This window comes from Ciona robusta, chromosome 11, assembly GCF_009617815.1.
Source record: "Ciona robusta chromosome 11, ASM961781v2".
Lineage (NCBI taxonomy): Eukaryota > Metazoa > Chordata > Ascidiacea > Phlebobranchia > Cionidae > Ciona > Ciona robusta.
Window position 1 is genome coordinate 2,854,901 of NC_143245.1, and position 15,086 is coordinate 2,869,986.

Below are 15,086 nucleotides of genomic sequence, written 5' to 3' on the forward strand. Positions count from 1 at the left end.
TTTTATTTGAGTTGAAATTTAAATGTTGCGTGTCAACGATCATCGGCGCCATGGCTTAGTGGTAAAGCGCCTGTCTAGTAAACAGGAGATCCTGGGTTCGATCCCCAGTGGTGCCTTTTTATCATCAGCTAAATTTATATTTTAAACCCCATTTAAAAGTACAGTGGTGGAGCATTTATTAATCCAATTAAAATATCATCTTCTTCATTTGCAGCGTCGCCAAACGTATAATTTTCGGCGACAATGCATTAGGTTAATTTTAAAATGTACTAACGGATTTAAACATTGGCGCCATGGCATAGTGGCAAGGCGCCTGTCTTGGAAACAGCAGATCCTGGGTTCGATCCCCAGTGGTGCCTCTTAAAAGCTTTCTAGATAAACTTTGCGCTAGAGCTTCTCTTTTTTTCAATTAATCGTAGGAACGTAATAGAGTATTCATGATATATTCAATAATTATATTATGTATTTACAGTGACGTTATATACGGCCTAGGACAAAAGCCAGTGTGTTGTAAGTAAAATTTCCAGGTTTCGAAACGTAATACGCCTTTTTAAACACATAAAAAATTAAAGATAGATTTATTTTACACAGCATAAACCTTTTTGACGTAATATACTGTACATACACAATAACTCTATATGTACTATCGACAGTTGAAAGTATTTAAACGAATAAAATATCTTCAATCAGGCTTCTTTTTAAACTTGAACATACAGATTGTTATCGGTCTCCTTTGGTTTCTAAGGGCACAGAGGAATGCAGATAATAACCGTGAAGGCTCATTTCCCACAAACAACAGGACATTGTGTCGATTCAAAAGATTATTCTACCTTTTATCGTCAGCTTTGCGCAGTGGCGGTATCGTAGCTTATGAGGTTTATCCGAGGCGCGATTATTGCTAGTTGAAAACTATTACCAATACCCCGCCCGATTGCCGTGAAATTCGACGATTGTGGCAATTTCTGAAGGGTTCTTAGGAGCCTTTATTCTTATTATTCCCTCGCGTTGAGAACTTCTTTTAGTTGTCAAAATTCAGCTCGAAACAGGAGGTTTGTCGAATCCGCGTGACAATATAATGATTTTTCCCAAAACTGCTTCCATGTCCTAAGTATGTGTCCAATCAAATAAAAGTGAAAAACATACAAATGTATATTATCATATAATTGATCTAAAAACCTGTGTCAGGAGTGGGATTCGAACCCACGCCTCCATTCGGAGACCAGAATACTCAACACCACATTGTGGTGAAGAACACGACGTTCTTGAGTCTGGCGCCTTAGACCACTCGGCCATTCTGACAGCGCTGGAAGGAATGAGTATACGGCGTGTTCCATAAGGAGAAAAAATTAAAATAAACGCATATGTTAAATTGACGTTTAAAATTTCTTTAGCTCAACTGTTTCAGCATATAAATTAAGTTACTATATACAATTGCATAAAAAGCCAGAGGCCTGTCAAATCATCCATGTGGATTAAAACCAAAATAATCTATATTTAAACTAATGATCGGTTAGCTGAATTAAGTGTTGCTTATGTATGTTAAGCGTGATAGTACTCTTGCACCGTTATAAAATATCAGGTATATTTTATTTGAGATGAAATTTAAATGTTGCGTGTCTACGATCATCGGCGCCATGGCTTAGTGGTAAAGCGCCTGTCTAGTAAACAGGAGATCCTGGGTTCGATCCCCAGTGGTGCCTTTTTATCATCAGCTAAATTTATATTTTAAACCCCATTTAAAAGTACAGTGTTGGGGCATTTATTAATCCAATTAAAATATCATCTTCTTCATTTGCAGCGTCGCCAAACGTATAATTTTCAGCGACAATGCATTAGGTTAATTTTAAAATGTACTAACGGATTTAAACATCGGCGCCATGGCTTAGTGGCAAAGCGCCTGTCTTGTGAACAGGAGATCCTGGGTTCGATTCCCAGTGGTGCCTCTTAAAAGCTTTCTAGACAAACATTGCGCTAGAGCTTCTCTTTTTTTCAATTAATCGTAGGAACGTAATAGAGTATTCATGATATATTCAATAATTATATTATGTATTTACAGTGACGTTATATACGGCCTAGGACAAAAGCCAGTGTGTTGTAAGTAAAATGTCCAGGTTTCGAAACGTAATACGCCTTTTTAAACACATAAAAATTAAAGATAGATTTATTTTACACAGCATAAACCTTTTTGACGTAATACACTGTACATACACAATAACTCTATATGTACTATCGACAGCTGAAAGTATTTAAACGAATAAAACATCTTCAATCAGGCTTCTTTTTAAACTTGAACATACAGATTGTTATCGGTCTCCTTTGGTTTCTAAGGGCACAGAGGAATGCAGATAATAACCGTGAAGGCTCATTTCCCACAAACAACAGGACATTGTGTTGATTCAAAAGATTATTCTACCTTTTATCGTCAGCTTTGCGCAGTGGCGGTATCGTAGCTTATGAGGTTTATCCGAGGCGCGATTATTGCTAGTTGAAAACTATTACCAATACCCCGCCCGATTGCCGTGAAATTCGACGATTGTGGCAATTTCTGAAGGGTTCTCAGGAGCCTTTATTCTTATTATTCCCTCGCGTTGAAAACTTCTGTTAGTTGTCAAAATTCAGCTCGAAACAGGAGGTTTGTCGAATCCGCGTGACAATATAATGATTTTTCCCAAAACTGCTTCCATGTCCTAAGTATGTGTTCAATCAAATAAAAGTGAAAAACATACTGTAACGTCTTAATTTGCTTCATAATTCGCTCTTGCTTGTAGCAGCTTGTTTATGTCCCCTAATTTTAATTTCTCATGCGTGTGTATTTTATGTGTTATGTGACGTCACAATTACGCCACGTTTTGGCTGCTGGTAATCATTTTTTATCTTTCTTTTCCGATCACCTCGCAGTCCAAGTGTACTGTTGTATTTATATCTGCCAACATCCATCTTGTTTGAATAGTTACCCCTGAGCGGCCCTGTGTGTGCCTGCTATCTTGTCCTAAAATTGTTCGGTAGGTGCTATGTTTTCTATATATCGTATTATTTTGTGTGATAGTTTGTAAACCGTACGCCCTGTGTGTGTGTACTATTTAAGTGTGTATGTATCACTTAAGTGTCTGTGTATTAATTTAATCGTGTATATATTTTTAGAAAACCGTGCGTGCGTGCGTGCGTGCGTGCGTGCGTGCGTACATACGTACCGTACAGTGCGTACCCGTACAAAATAAATTCGTTTACAACAAATCAACGTACGCGTTTTCGTCAATCTACAACCCTCGTGTGACCTGTCGGGGCGACCTAGGACACGCCTCTCATAGACCGTTACATGAAAGTTTTCGAACATTTTTGAACATTCCAGTTTTCGAACAATCCAGTTTTCGAACAGTCAAGTTTTCGACGAGTTCCAGTTTGAACATTTGCGAGCTATTCTAAGCTTCTCGGACGAGTCCGAGTTATTGAACAATTATCGCTGTTTCCCTTTTGTATTTTTTTGTTGTACGTTTTTTGGGTATTAACCCTTTGTACCTTTTTAAAGTAAACCTTCGGCAGCTTTCCGACAGTTATAATGTTTACGCGTTCGAACATAAGCCACCCCGCGGAATCACCAGTTATAGATACACCTTCCCCAGTCGAGACGCCTGAAAGAATGGCCACCAACCTTAAAAATCTTGCCTCAGCGAAACCCGCTGCGGGCCCGACTGACTTACAGCCCATAAAGACGAAAATTGACAATCTGTATATAATGGCCGAAAAGGCTATATTAGCCAGAGACGATACGTCCTTAAAATTTCTTAGAGATGAGCTGGAAGAGGCCCATACTAGACTTTTCAATTTCTTCAACCCGTGGATTGAATCCCTCCAAGGAGAAGCACGCGATAACGCGGAACAAGAACTACAGTTAATACTGCGGTCAAAAAAGGAATTCGAATTTAGAATATTAGAACTCCCGTGTCCACTCCAGTCAGAAGTGAGACCAAAGTCCGTGCCCGAACGGAGCATCGTTGCATCCAGTCGTTCAAGTCGTACTCGTTTTTCGACCACAAGTACATCTGCCAGTGCAAGGGAGCGAAGACAAGCCCTTGTAGAGAGGGAATTGGCATTCCTCGAAATGCAACGAAATGAAGCTCACGCCGTAATAGAGTTGAAACAGCTGCAGAACAAACAAAGCGAAAGAAAAATAGATGCAACGTATGCATTCAGAATCGCGGATGCGAAGGCCCGAATACTCAATGAACCGCTACAACCGATTGAGCTAAAAGATGAGTCCGCTTGCTCAGATCCTGCTGCTGGTACTCGACCACCAGCTCCAAGCCCTGTTTCCGTACTACGTCCTGAACCTGTGAACCACCTAGTTAAGAATACAACTCCCGAGGTGATAAGTGACCACTCCCGAGCTGATCATCAACCTAGTCCCCGAGAGACTTACTGTGAACAGACAGCTCAGAACTATCGCAATAATAATACTCCCCTGGTGAAGTTGGCTGATGTCAAACATGCATCCTCATTCGATACGGCAGACGTTTTTCCTAGTATAGTAAGAGCCGTCGGCGAGGGTATGCATATGCCGAGACCCGAATATTTGACGTTTTCTGGTGACCCGATGGACTACTGGATGTTTATTCGCAACTTCGAAGCGAATCTCGAAAGCAAGGTAACTGACGATAAGCTAAAAATGACACTGCTGATGCAACAGTGCAAGGGAAAAGCCAAGAGTCTTATCCACCATTGTTCTGTTTTGGGTCCTCATGAAGGCTACATTGAAGCGAGGAAGATTTTGCATGAGACCTGTGGAAAGCCTCATGTCGTTGCAAGAGCATTTGTGAAAGAGCTCACTGATGGTCCCAACCTGAAACCGGACGATGCTGCCGGGATCCGTAGGTACGCTCAGATTTTGCAGAAATGTCTGCTTATACTTCGTTCGATTAACAACTTAGGTGATTTGAACACCGTTGATCGTCTCGTTTCGTTAGCAAATAAACTGCCTTACGAATCACAGAAGTTGTGGCGTCGTCGTGTCGCCCGTATACAAAGTCGCTTCGGAAGTGAAGCCACCTTTTCAGATCTGGTAGAATTTGTTAATGAAGAGGCCGCTGTTGCCAATACGTTAAATGGCCAACTGTGCGTATTTAGAAAAAACGACGATAATAAAAAGATGAACCGACCGAAAGCCAGATTCGCGACATGTGCGAATAATGTCACTCAATTTGGTGCTGAAGCACCACAGGGCTATCCAGTCAAGGGGTACCCCAGCTGCTATTGCTGTTCCGGAAACCACTACTTATCGAAATGTGAAGTTTTCCGTAAGTGGACGTTAGAACGACGCCGAGACTTTCTTAGGGAGAGGTTCCGATGTTTTAATTGTTTTGGTTCTCGCCATACGTCGAGGACATGCTCCAAGAGAAGCGCCTGCAATGTTGAGGGATGCAACAGAATGCATCACGGTTTACTACATGACAATAAACCACCAGTGGCGACTAATAGAAAAGACATATCTGAGACTAGTCGTACTTCTAGTAATGTAACTTCTGCGAACTGTAATTCTGTCAAGAAAACTTCGAGTTCCTACTTTTGTGTGATTCCTGTCAAACTTTATGCTAATGGGAAAGAACTGGCTACACACGCCTTCTTGGATCAAGGTTCTGATACAACGTTTTGTGACAAGAGAGTAATCGAACGCTTAGGTTTGTCCGGCAAGTCGAGACAAGTTACCATGAACACAGTTGGAAGAAGACCTGTGAAGCACGACGGATTCAGTGTCGACTTTACGGTCACGTCTCTCGATGGCAGCGTGGAAATCCAAATCGAAGATGCCTTATCCATAGACAGAATACCCGTATTCCCGAATCCGAAACCCTCAGCCATGGAACTTGAATTGTTGCCTCATCTTCGTGATTTGGATCTACCCGACTCGAGCGGGGGAGAAGTGTTGTTACTGATCGGTACTGACGTTCCGTACGCACATAGAGTTCTCGAGGTACGGACAGGAGAAACTAAGCATCCGTTTGCTGCTAGGACACCTCTTGGCTGGTCTCTTGTTGGTCCTTCTTTGCGATACCCAGCCATAGACAACGTACACGTGAATTTCCTGCTCTGCTCCGAACAGTTGGACGAGCGAATACAAAGATCGTGGACAGAAGATTTTACGGATGACCCGCGTGATCTTCCATTCCCCACCTCCGTTGAAGACCGGCACGTTCTTCAACTTATGCAAGAAACTGTGAAACACAGCAATGGACACTACTATTTGCCGCTACCATGGCGTTCTGGAATATCACTCCCATCAGGAAGCCGCCAGATGGCCGAGCGACGTTTGTCGTCGTTAAAGAATCGCTTGTACCGTGACGAAGCGTTAAAGGAAAAATATGTCAATCAGATCCAAGACTACATCGACAAGAATTTCGCTGAAGTGATTTCTAATCCTGAAGTTGAAAGTGGTAAACATTTGTGGTACTTACCACACCATCCAGTTTTTCATCCAAGGAAACCCGATAAAGTGCGCGTCGTGTTTGATTGTGCCGCACAATATAAAGGAGTGTCGCTTAATGATGCGATATTGCAAGGCCCAGACCTAGTAAACAGTATAGTGGGCGTTCTAACAAGATTTCGAAAAGGAAAAGTAGCACTAGTTGCTGACGTGGAATCAATGTTCCACCAAGTTCGTGTCCAAGAACCAGATTACGACGCTTTTAGGTTCCTGTGGTGGCCTGGAGGCGAATTTTCTAAACCTGCCGTGGAGCACCGAATGTTAGTTCATATTTTTGGAGCCACCTCTTCACCGAGCCTTGCCGCATTCTGTCTCCGCCGAACAGCCGAAGAATTCGGCGACCGATTCAGCGCCAGCGTCGCTGACATTGTGAAAAATAATTTTTATGTGGATGACTGTCTGACATCTGCAGACACCGTGAAAGATGCAATAGCTTTAGCGCAGCAACTTCGTGCCCTTCTGCAGTTAGGAGGATTCCGTCTTACGAAATGGATGTCTAGTCATCAAGAAGTTCTCGACGAAATTCCGGCTGCTGAACGAGCAAAAACTATTACAGACGTACACCTACAAGGTTCCGTTAAGGAAAGGGTACTTGGTGTTCATTGGAGCGTGAACAAAGACGAATTTGGATTTGACGTATCGAACTCCATGGAAGGAAAGAAGTTCACTCGTCGTAACATTTTATCCGCTGTAAATACTTTGTATGATCCGTTAGGCTTTGCAGCGCCTGTAACCTTGGTTGCCAGAATTCTGCAACAAGAAATTGTGAGAAAGAAGCTTGATTGGGATGATGAACTCCCGGAAGCCGATATTAACGAGTGGAATAACTGGCTCAATCAATTACCTGATCTACACAAACTCACTTTGCCCCGTTGCTTTATACCTCCCCAGCTTGGAGAAGTAAATACGTACCAGATGCACCATTTCGCTGATGCATCAACCAATGGATACGGAACTGTATCGTATCTCCGTACCATCGATGACGTAGGAACCATACATTGCGCCTTTCTGTGTGGCAAATCAAAGGTCACTCCCCCTAGGACAGAAAGTATTCCGAGATTGGAACTTGCAGCGGCAGTTCTCGCTGTGAAGGCCGACAAATGGCTACGAAGTCAGTTGAATTTCCCTAACTGTGAATCTATATTTTGGACGGACTCGTGTGCTGTTCGACAGAGCATATGCAACGTGGGAAAACGCTTCCACACCTTTGTTGCCAACAGGCTGGCGAAGATACACCGACAGACAGTGCCTTCACAGTGGAAGCATGTGAATTCTAAACTTAATCCCGCCGATATTGCTTCTCGTGGTATGTCCGTGCAAAACCTGATTAAATCGCGGTGGCTAAAAGGACCGAAGTTCTTGTGGCAGACCGAAGAGTTCTGGCCAAAGCCACCGGAAGCCAAACGCGTTATACCAAATGAATTTCAGCCTATTGATAGAAAACCGATAGCAGTTAACCTGTGCACCCAATTGGAGTCGACTGACCGACTCATCGGTCGATATTCGAGTTTGGAAAAGCTTAAAGTGTCAGTAGCTTGGCTGATGCGCTATAAGTCATATTTGCGCCAGAAGGGTTCGGTAACAACTGGTAAACTCAATACTGCTGAACTGAATACTGCTGAGAACGAAGTCATTAAATACGTACAAAGACAAGCATTTGCTTCTGTAATTGAATTTATATCGTCTGAAACTGCCGACGTTCAATCTGATCGCTGTTCCCGTCGTAAGTTAAAGAGTCAGTCAAGATGGATGTCAAAACTCAACCCGATGCTGGTAGGCGGAATTCTTCGCATCGGGGGGAGATTGGAAAACGCTATGATCGCATTTGATCTCAAACACCCTGTTATTTTACCATATGATCATAAACTTACTGAGTTGATCGTCAACCGACATCATAGAATGGTTGGGCATTCTGGACCTGCCCATACATGGACATCGTTACGCCAGAGATTCTGGATCGCAAGGGGCGGCGCCGCCGTTCGAAGAATATTACGCAATTGTATGCTTTGCCGTAAGAGAAACGCGCCGCGCGGACAACAGCAAATGGCCGACTTACCTGCTGTCCGATTGACGGCAAATGAACCAGCGTTCACTTATACTGGAGTTGATTGTTTTGGTCCGTGGTTGTGCAAACGCGGACGATCTGAAGTGAAACGATACGGATGTATTTTTACATGTTTATCAATGAGAGCCGTCCATATTGAAATCGTGCATGATTTATCTACAGATGCCTTTATCAATGCACTAAGGCGATTTATCGGACGGCGAGGCAAACCCAAGGAAATTTACAGCGACAACGGAACGAATTTCGTTGGAGCCGAACGAATTTTACGTGAATCACTACAGAATATGCGAGGAGTGGAGTCTTATTGTCGTCAACAAGAAATTGATTGGAAGTTTAATTGTCCTGCTGCTTCGCATATGGGAGGATCATGGGAACGACTGATTAGGTCCATTCGGAGGATCCTAAATACAATGATGACTAAGTATCAAACGCTTACCGACGACATGCTGCACACTTTGATGGTAGAAGTAGAAAGTATCTTAAATTCCAGGCCACTTTATCCGATAACAATTGACCCCACTGACAACGAACCACTGACACCAAATCATCTGCTGTTGTGTCATCCGTCACCGAACATGCCACCCGGATTATTCAACGCCAAAGATTCTTATAGTCGTCGACGCTGGCGACAGATCCAATTTCTTACAGATGAGTTTTGGAGAAGATGGTCACGAGAATACTTACCCACTATCGCATTAAGACAAAAATGGCCGGATCGGCAACCAAATCTACATGTTGGAGATATTGTGTTGATTCCCGATGATTCTGTTCCCCGCCGAAAGTGGGATATGGCCAGAGTCATACGTGTTTACCCTGACAAGCATGGCATTGTTCGCCAAGTTGAGTTAAAAACAAAACTGAATACCATCAAACGGCCAATCCATAAGTTATGCCTAATCTGCCGAGATAATACAAAAGTCGAGCAATAAATTGTCGTGCATTTCGTTTCGTGTTATCGATATAGCCCGTTTTGTCGTTTTTATGCCAGATTGTTATTAATATATTTGTCCTCTGGCGTTATACTTTTTTATGCTTCATTGATTGTTTATATTTCAGTATATGTTGTGTTGTTTTTTAACGCTCTGAATTTATGAATAGAAGTTTCTGTTTATATTTTTACGCATTGTTTACATTCCGTCAGTGACGTCATACTGGTGAAAATTTGTTTGTTTACATCGTACGTAGTAGTTTTACCTCTATTTGTTTATACTGTTCGTTATTATTCCGCAATTTATCCGTTCCTTCTGGTTTTGATTTTAAATGTACTTCGTTTCGTACTACCCTTGTACATTTGGGGGGAGGATGTAACGTCTTAATTTGCTTCATAATTCGCTCTTGCTTGTAGCAGCTTGTTTATGTCCCCTAATTTTAATTTCTCATGCGTGTGTATTTTATGTGTTATGTGACGTCACAATTACGCCACGTTTTGGCTGCTGGTAATCATTTTTTATCTTTCTTTTCCGATCACCTCGCAGTCCAAGTGTACTGTTGTATTTATATCTGCCAACATCCATCTTGTTTGAATAGTTACCCCTGAGCGGCCCTGTGTGTGCCTGCTATCTTGTCCTAAAATTGTTCGGTAGGTGCTATGTTTTCTATATATCGTATTATTTTGTGTGATAGTTTGTAAACCGTACGCCCTGTGTGTGTGTACTATTTAAGTGTGTATGTATCACTTAAGTGTCTGTGTATTAATTTAATCGTGTATATATTTTTAGAAAACCGTGCGTGCGTGCGTGCGTGCGTGCGTACATACGTACCGTACAGTGCGTACCCGTACAAAATAAATTCGTTTACAACAAATCAACGTACGCGTTTTCGTCAATCTACAACCCTCGTGTGACCTGTCGGGGCGACCTAGGACACGCCTCTCATAGACCGTTACACATACAAATGTATATTATCATATAATTGATCTAAAAACCTGTGTCAGAAGTGGGATTCGAACCCACGCCTCCATTCGGAGACCAGAATACTCAACACCACATTATGGTGAAGAACACGACGTTCTTGAGTCTGGCGCCTTAGACCACTCGGCCATTCTGACAGCGCTGGAAGGAATGAGTATACGGCGTGTTCCATAAGGAGAAAAAACAAAAATAAACGCAAATGTTAAATTGACGTTTAAAATTTCTTTAGCTCAACTGTTTCAGCATATAAATTAAGTTACTATATACAATTGCATAAAAAGCCAGAGGCCTGTCAAATCATCCATGTGGATTAAAACCAAAATAATCTACATTTAAACTAATGATCGGTTAGCTGAATTAAGTGTTGCTTATGTATGTTAAGCGTGATAGTATTCTTGCACCGTTATAAAAATATCAGGTATATTTTATTTGAGTTGAAATTTGAATGTTGCGTGTCAACGATCATCGGCGCCATGGCTTACTGGTAAAGCGCCTGTCTAGTAAACAGGAGATCCTGGGTTCGATCCCCAGTGGTGCCTTCTTATCATCAGCTAAATTTATATTTTAAACCCCATTTAAAAGTACAGTGTTGGGGCATTTATTAATCCAATTAAAATATCATCTTCTTCATTTGCAGCGTCGCCAAACGTATAATTTTCAGCGACAATGCATTAGGTTAATTTTAAAATGTACTAACGGATTTAAACATCGGCGCCATGGTTAGTGGCAAAGCGCCTGTCTTGTAAACAGGAGATCCTGGGTTCGATCCCCAGTGGTGCCTCTTAAAAGCGTTCTAGACAAACATTGCGCTAGAGCTTCTCTTTTTTTCAATTAATCGTAGGAACGTAATAGAGTATTCATGATATATTCAATAATTATATTATGTATTTACAGTGACGTTATATACGGCCTAGGACAAAAGCCAGTGTGTTGTAAGTAAAATGTCCAGGTTTCGAAACGTAATACGCCTTTTTAAACACATAAAAATTAAAGATAGATTTATTTTACACAGCATAAACCTTTTTGACGTAATACACTGTACATACACAATAACTCTATATGTACTATCGACAGCTGAAAGTATTTAAACGAATAAAATATCTTCAATCAGGCTTCTTTTTAAACTTGAACATACAGATTGTTATCGGTCTCCTTTGGGCACAGAGGAATGCAGATAATAACCGTGAAGGCTCATTTCCCACAAACAACAGGACATTGTGTCGATTCAAAAGATTATTCTACCATTTATCGTCAGCTTTGCGCAGTGGCGGTATCGTAGCCTAATAGGTTTATCCGAGGCGCGATTATTGCTAGTTGAAAACTATTACCAATACCCCGCCCGATTGCCGTGAAATTCGACGATTGTGGCAATTTCTGAAGGGTACTTAGGAGCCTTTATTCTTATTATTCCCTCGCGTTGTGAACTTCTATTAGTTGTCAAAATTCAGATCGAAACAGGAGGTTTGTCGAATCCGCGTGACAATATAATGATTTTTCCCAAAACTGCTTCCTAAGTATGTGTTCAATCAAATAAAAGTGAAAAACATACAAATGTATATTATCATATAATTGATCTATAAACCTGTGTCAGAAGTGGGATTCGAACCCACGCCTCCATTCGGAGACCAGAATACTCAACACCACATTTTTTTTTTTTTTTTTTTTTTTTTTTTTTTATTATTATAAGAAAACGATAGAGATAACAAAAGTTGCGCAAATATGCAGTTCAACAGAAAGACCATTTCGCGTTATGTACAGAAATAAATTTTGTTTTTGGATTTGGCAATATAAAGTTCGGTGGTTTTGACTTCGTTAATATATCGAAGGAAGAGATTAATGTTTGGCGGGGGTGTTGATGAAACTTTGGATCGGTAAATTAAGAATCGGGCACACATAAGAATACAGTTTGCAAATACGTTCATTTTGCCGGCAGTGTACGGTAAACCAAATAACTTTTCAACTACAGTTAATTGTATGTTTAGACGGGTCACAGAGTTAAGCCAGGATTCTACATTATTCCAAAACGGTGATAATTCGTTACAAGTGGCGAACAGGTGCATGATGGTTTCAGGGGCGTTATTACAAAAACTACACATTTCGTTTTGAGTAATGCCGAGAGAGGAAAGAAGTTGATTGGTAACGAGAGCTCGCATATTAATTTTATATTGCATTGCCTTTAATTTGTTTTCTAGTGTGCAACGGAAAAGGCACGTGTACTGTATTTCCCATTCAGGTACGTCTCGCTGCTCGAGGTCAGCGGCCCATGCTTGTTGTTTATTAGTCGGCTCTTCGTGTTTTGCCGCACGGCATCGTTCATACAATTGTTTGCTTTTGGCAGATCTCAAGCAGTCTAAATGTTCTGCAGTTGAGGTTCGTGGCGGTAAGGTTCTCGGGCTGTGGTGTACATGTGACGGAATAGCGGCTTTTAGTTCGTTGTACCGAAGAAATAAATCTCGGCAAGGGTTAATTCCATGCGACGTACACAGTGTGTCAAAATCGATGTATTCGTCATCTTGGCTTAAAAGTTGGCTAAACGAAAAGATTCCAGCATCTACAAATGACTTGATGAACAGCGGTTTGTTGCGAAACTTTATTTGCTTTTGTAGCCATAGTGGTGTGTAGAAGGTAGTCGGCTTGTCGAGCATTAAGCTTTTCTTGCAAGTTTCCAAGCAGCATCGGAGTGTTTTAAATGGAATAACAGAGGTTAACGATTTATTCCTTGGGGTGAGATTTGCGTTGAGGTATGCAACGATTGTGTTTTCATTTATTGTGTGGCGTTCGATAGCTGTCCAGGGAGTTGTGATAGATGGGTTCAGGAACTTCGAAAGATTGCGCATCCAGATGGCTGTCATATAAGCTTCAACGTCAATCATGCGTATACCACCTTGGGCAGAGTCGTTGCACAGTACATTTCGACGAACTCTCTCCCATCGAGAATTCCACAGGAAACGAAATAGCATTGTGTTCACTGTTGTAAGAAAGCTTTTTGAATAGATGATGGGCAATACACTAACTTTGTAAGACAGGATGGGGACAACAAGACTTTTTATGACTGTAACCTTTCCATAAAGAGTGAGACTTCTACCGGACCAAATATTTAGAACTACTTTCATTGTTTCGAGTAGCGGAGGAATGTTCAGTAGATATAGTTCTTTTGTATTCTTTAGTTGGTTGATCGGTATGCGTACTCCGAGGTATGTGATGTAGTCTTGGGGCCACTGTAGACCCATATGTTCGTACGGGCGTATTCTCGATGTTCGCAGACTTCCTAAATTGAACGCATGTGATTTCTTCATGTTGATCGTGCAGCCTGATATCGCACCGAATGCGTCTAACAATGTGAACAGAGAGTCGAAGCTCTGTTGCTTCCCGTCCAGAAATAGCATTGTGTCGTCAGCAAGCAGGGAGACTTTTAGAGGATGTCCGTGTACGTCGATTCCACAGATCCGAGTCTCATTTTTTATTAAAGAAGGAAGGCACTCGATGCCCAACAGGAATAACGAGGGGGATAGAGGGTCGCCTTGTCGAACACCTCTACTTATGTCAAAAGTTCCTGATAAATATTTATTGTTGCTTATTCGGCATCTTGAGTTTTGATAGAGCGTCTTTATCATTGCTGTGATACGATGTCCAAATCCAAAAGCCCTAAGACAGCTTATTAAGTATGGCCACTGAATGGAATCAAAGGCTTTGTATATATCCAATGTGAGAACAGTTGCTGGAATATTTTCTTGGTCCGAGTAGTCTATGACATCGAATAATAGTCTTAGGTTGTTGTTGATGTGACGTCCTGGCATAAAGCCATTTTGTTCTTGCCCTATGATGTCGTTCAGGCACCCTTTGAGACGACTCGTAATTACTTTAGATATTACCTTGTAATCCGTGTTGAGGAGTGTTATTGGACGGTAGTTTTCTGGTGATAATGGGTCCTTGTCCTTTTTTAGTATCAGTACGATAAGTCCGCAAGTTTGCGTCTTTGTGAGTTCCCCTCTGTTCAGCGAGTATCTCATCGATTTTAAAAAGATGGCCTTGACGTCGTTCCAGAACACTTTATAAAATTCGGCTGGGAATCCGTCTAGTCCAGGTGATCGGTTGTTCGGCATAGTTTTGATAGCTGTCCAGCACTCTTCTTCTGTTATCTCATTGTCTAACTCCTTACTTATCTCTGCGGAAATGCATGGGCAGTCGGCACGTGAGATGAGGTCTGAGGTTGCGGCAGAGATATCATCATTGTTAGGTCTATTTGGTGCAAAGAGCTTGCTGTAGTAGTTTCTGAGCCCGGAGAGTATATCTTGTTGATCGGTGAGTATCTTGTCTTGGATTTGAAGCCGGTTGATTGTATTCTTTCTGATGTTGCGCTTCTCTAAATTCAAGAAGTATTTGTTACACCTTTCCCCTTCTTCTATCCATTTTGCCCGACTTCTTGTGATGTATCCTTTGGTCCGTGCTTCCCAAAGAGAGTTTAGCTGCGTTTTGAGTGTGTCTCTTCTGTTGACTGAGGTTTCTGTGTGGTCACCGGACGTTATTTCTTTATCTAGATGGTCGATTTCCTTTTCTATTGCGATCTCTTCTTGAATTTTCTTGGCTTTTTTGTAAGCCGAATATTTAATACAGCTGCCCCGGACAACGCACTTTA

General features: G+C 41.6%; 1 protein-coding gene, 1 long non-coding RNA gene and 11 other non-coding genes across 13 annotated transcripts; 11 read left to right on the forward strand and 2 right to left on the reverse strand.

Moving 5' to 3' along the window:
- The first annotated feature begins 44 nt into the window (after positions 1-44).
- Trnat-agu (transfer RNA threonine (anticodon AGU)) lies at positions 45-116 on the forward strand. The gene has a single exon. It is a non-coding gene; the product is annotated as a tRNA-Thr (tRNA).
- A 171-nt stretch (positions 117-287) lies between these two features.
- Trnap-ugg (transfer RNA proline (anticodon UGG)) lies at positions 288-359 on the forward strand. Its single transcript has one exon. It is a non-coding gene; the product is annotated as a tRNA-Pro (tRNA).
- A 482-nt stretch (positions 360-841) lies between these two features.
- Positions 842-981, forward strand: LOC149727885 (U4 spliceosomal RNA). The gene has a single exon (XR_016386141.1). It is a non-coding gene; the product is annotated as a U4 spliceosomal RNA (small nuclear RNA).
- A 198-nt stretch (positions 982-1,179) lies between these two features.
- Positions 1,180-1,299, reverse strand: Trnal-caa (transfer RNA leucine (anticodon CAA)). The gene is made up of 2 exons: positions 1,262-1,299; positions 1,180-1,225 (listed from the first exon to the last, which is right to left on the reverse strand). It is a non-coding gene; the product is annotated as a tRNA-Leu (tRNA).
- A 329-nt stretch (positions 1,300-1,628) lies between these two features.
- Trnat-agu (transfer RNA threonine (anticodon AGU)) lies at positions 1,629-1,700 on the forward strand. Its single transcript has one exon. It is a non-coding gene; the product is annotated as a tRNA-Thr (tRNA).
- A 171-nt stretch (positions 1,701-1,871) lies between these two features.
- Trnat-ugu (transfer RNA threonine (anticodon UGU)) lies at positions 1,872-1,943 on the forward strand. The gene has a single exon. It is a non-coding gene; the product is annotated as a tRNA-Thr (tRNA).
- Positions 1,944-2,346: 403 nt separating this feature from the next.
- Positions 2,347-3,238, forward strand: LOC149727889 (uncharacterized). The gene is made up of 2 exons (XR_016385955.1): positions 2,347-3,002; positions 3,142-3,238. It is a non-coding gene; the product is annotated as an uncharacterized LOC149727889 (long non-coding RNA).
- LOC149727890 (U4 spliceosomal RNA) lies at positions 2,425-2,564 on the forward strand. Its single transcript, XR_016386110.1, has one exon. It is a non-coding gene; the product is annotated as a U4 spliceosomal RNA (small nuclear RNA).
- A 399-nt stretch (positions 3,239-3,637) lies between the features above and the next one.
- LOC149727891 (uncharacterized) lies at positions 3,638-10,347 on the forward strand. The gene is made up of 2 exons (XM_089888383.1): positions 3,638-10,119; positions 10,259-10,347. Exon 1 carries the CDS (start codon positions 3,638-3,640, stop codon positions 9,467-9,469), a length of 5,832 nt encoding a protein of 1,943 aa, XP_089744509.1. The 3' UTR covers positions 9,470-10,119; positions 10,259-10,347.
- Positions 10,348-10,467: 120 nt separating this feature from the next.
- Trnal-caa (transfer RNA leucine (anticodon CAA)) lies at positions 10,468-10,587 on the reverse strand. The gene is made up of 2 exons: positions 10,550-10,587; positions 10,468-10,513 (listed from the first exon to the last, which is right to left on the reverse strand). It is a non-coding gene; the product is annotated as a tRNA-Leu (tRNA).
- A 330-nt stretch (positions 10,588-10,917) lies between these two features.
- On the forward strand, positions 10,918-10,989 carry Trnat-agu (transfer RNA threonine (anticodon AGU)). Its single transcript has one exon. It is a non-coding gene; the product is annotated as a tRNA-Thr (tRNA).
- A 171-nt stretch (positions 10,990-11,160) lies between these two features.
- On the forward strand, positions 11,161-11,231 carry Trnat-ugu (transfer RNA threonine (anticodon UGU)). The gene has a single exon. It is a non-coding gene; the product is annotated as a tRNA-Thr (tRNA).
- A 472-nt stretch (positions 11,232-11,703) lies between these two features.
- Positions 11,704-11,843, forward strand: LOC149727895 (U4 spliceosomal RNA). Its single transcript, XR_016386096.1, has one exon. It is a non-coding gene; the product is annotated as a U4 spliceosomal RNA (small nuclear RNA).
- Positions 11,844-15,086: the final 3,243 nt, after the last annotated feature.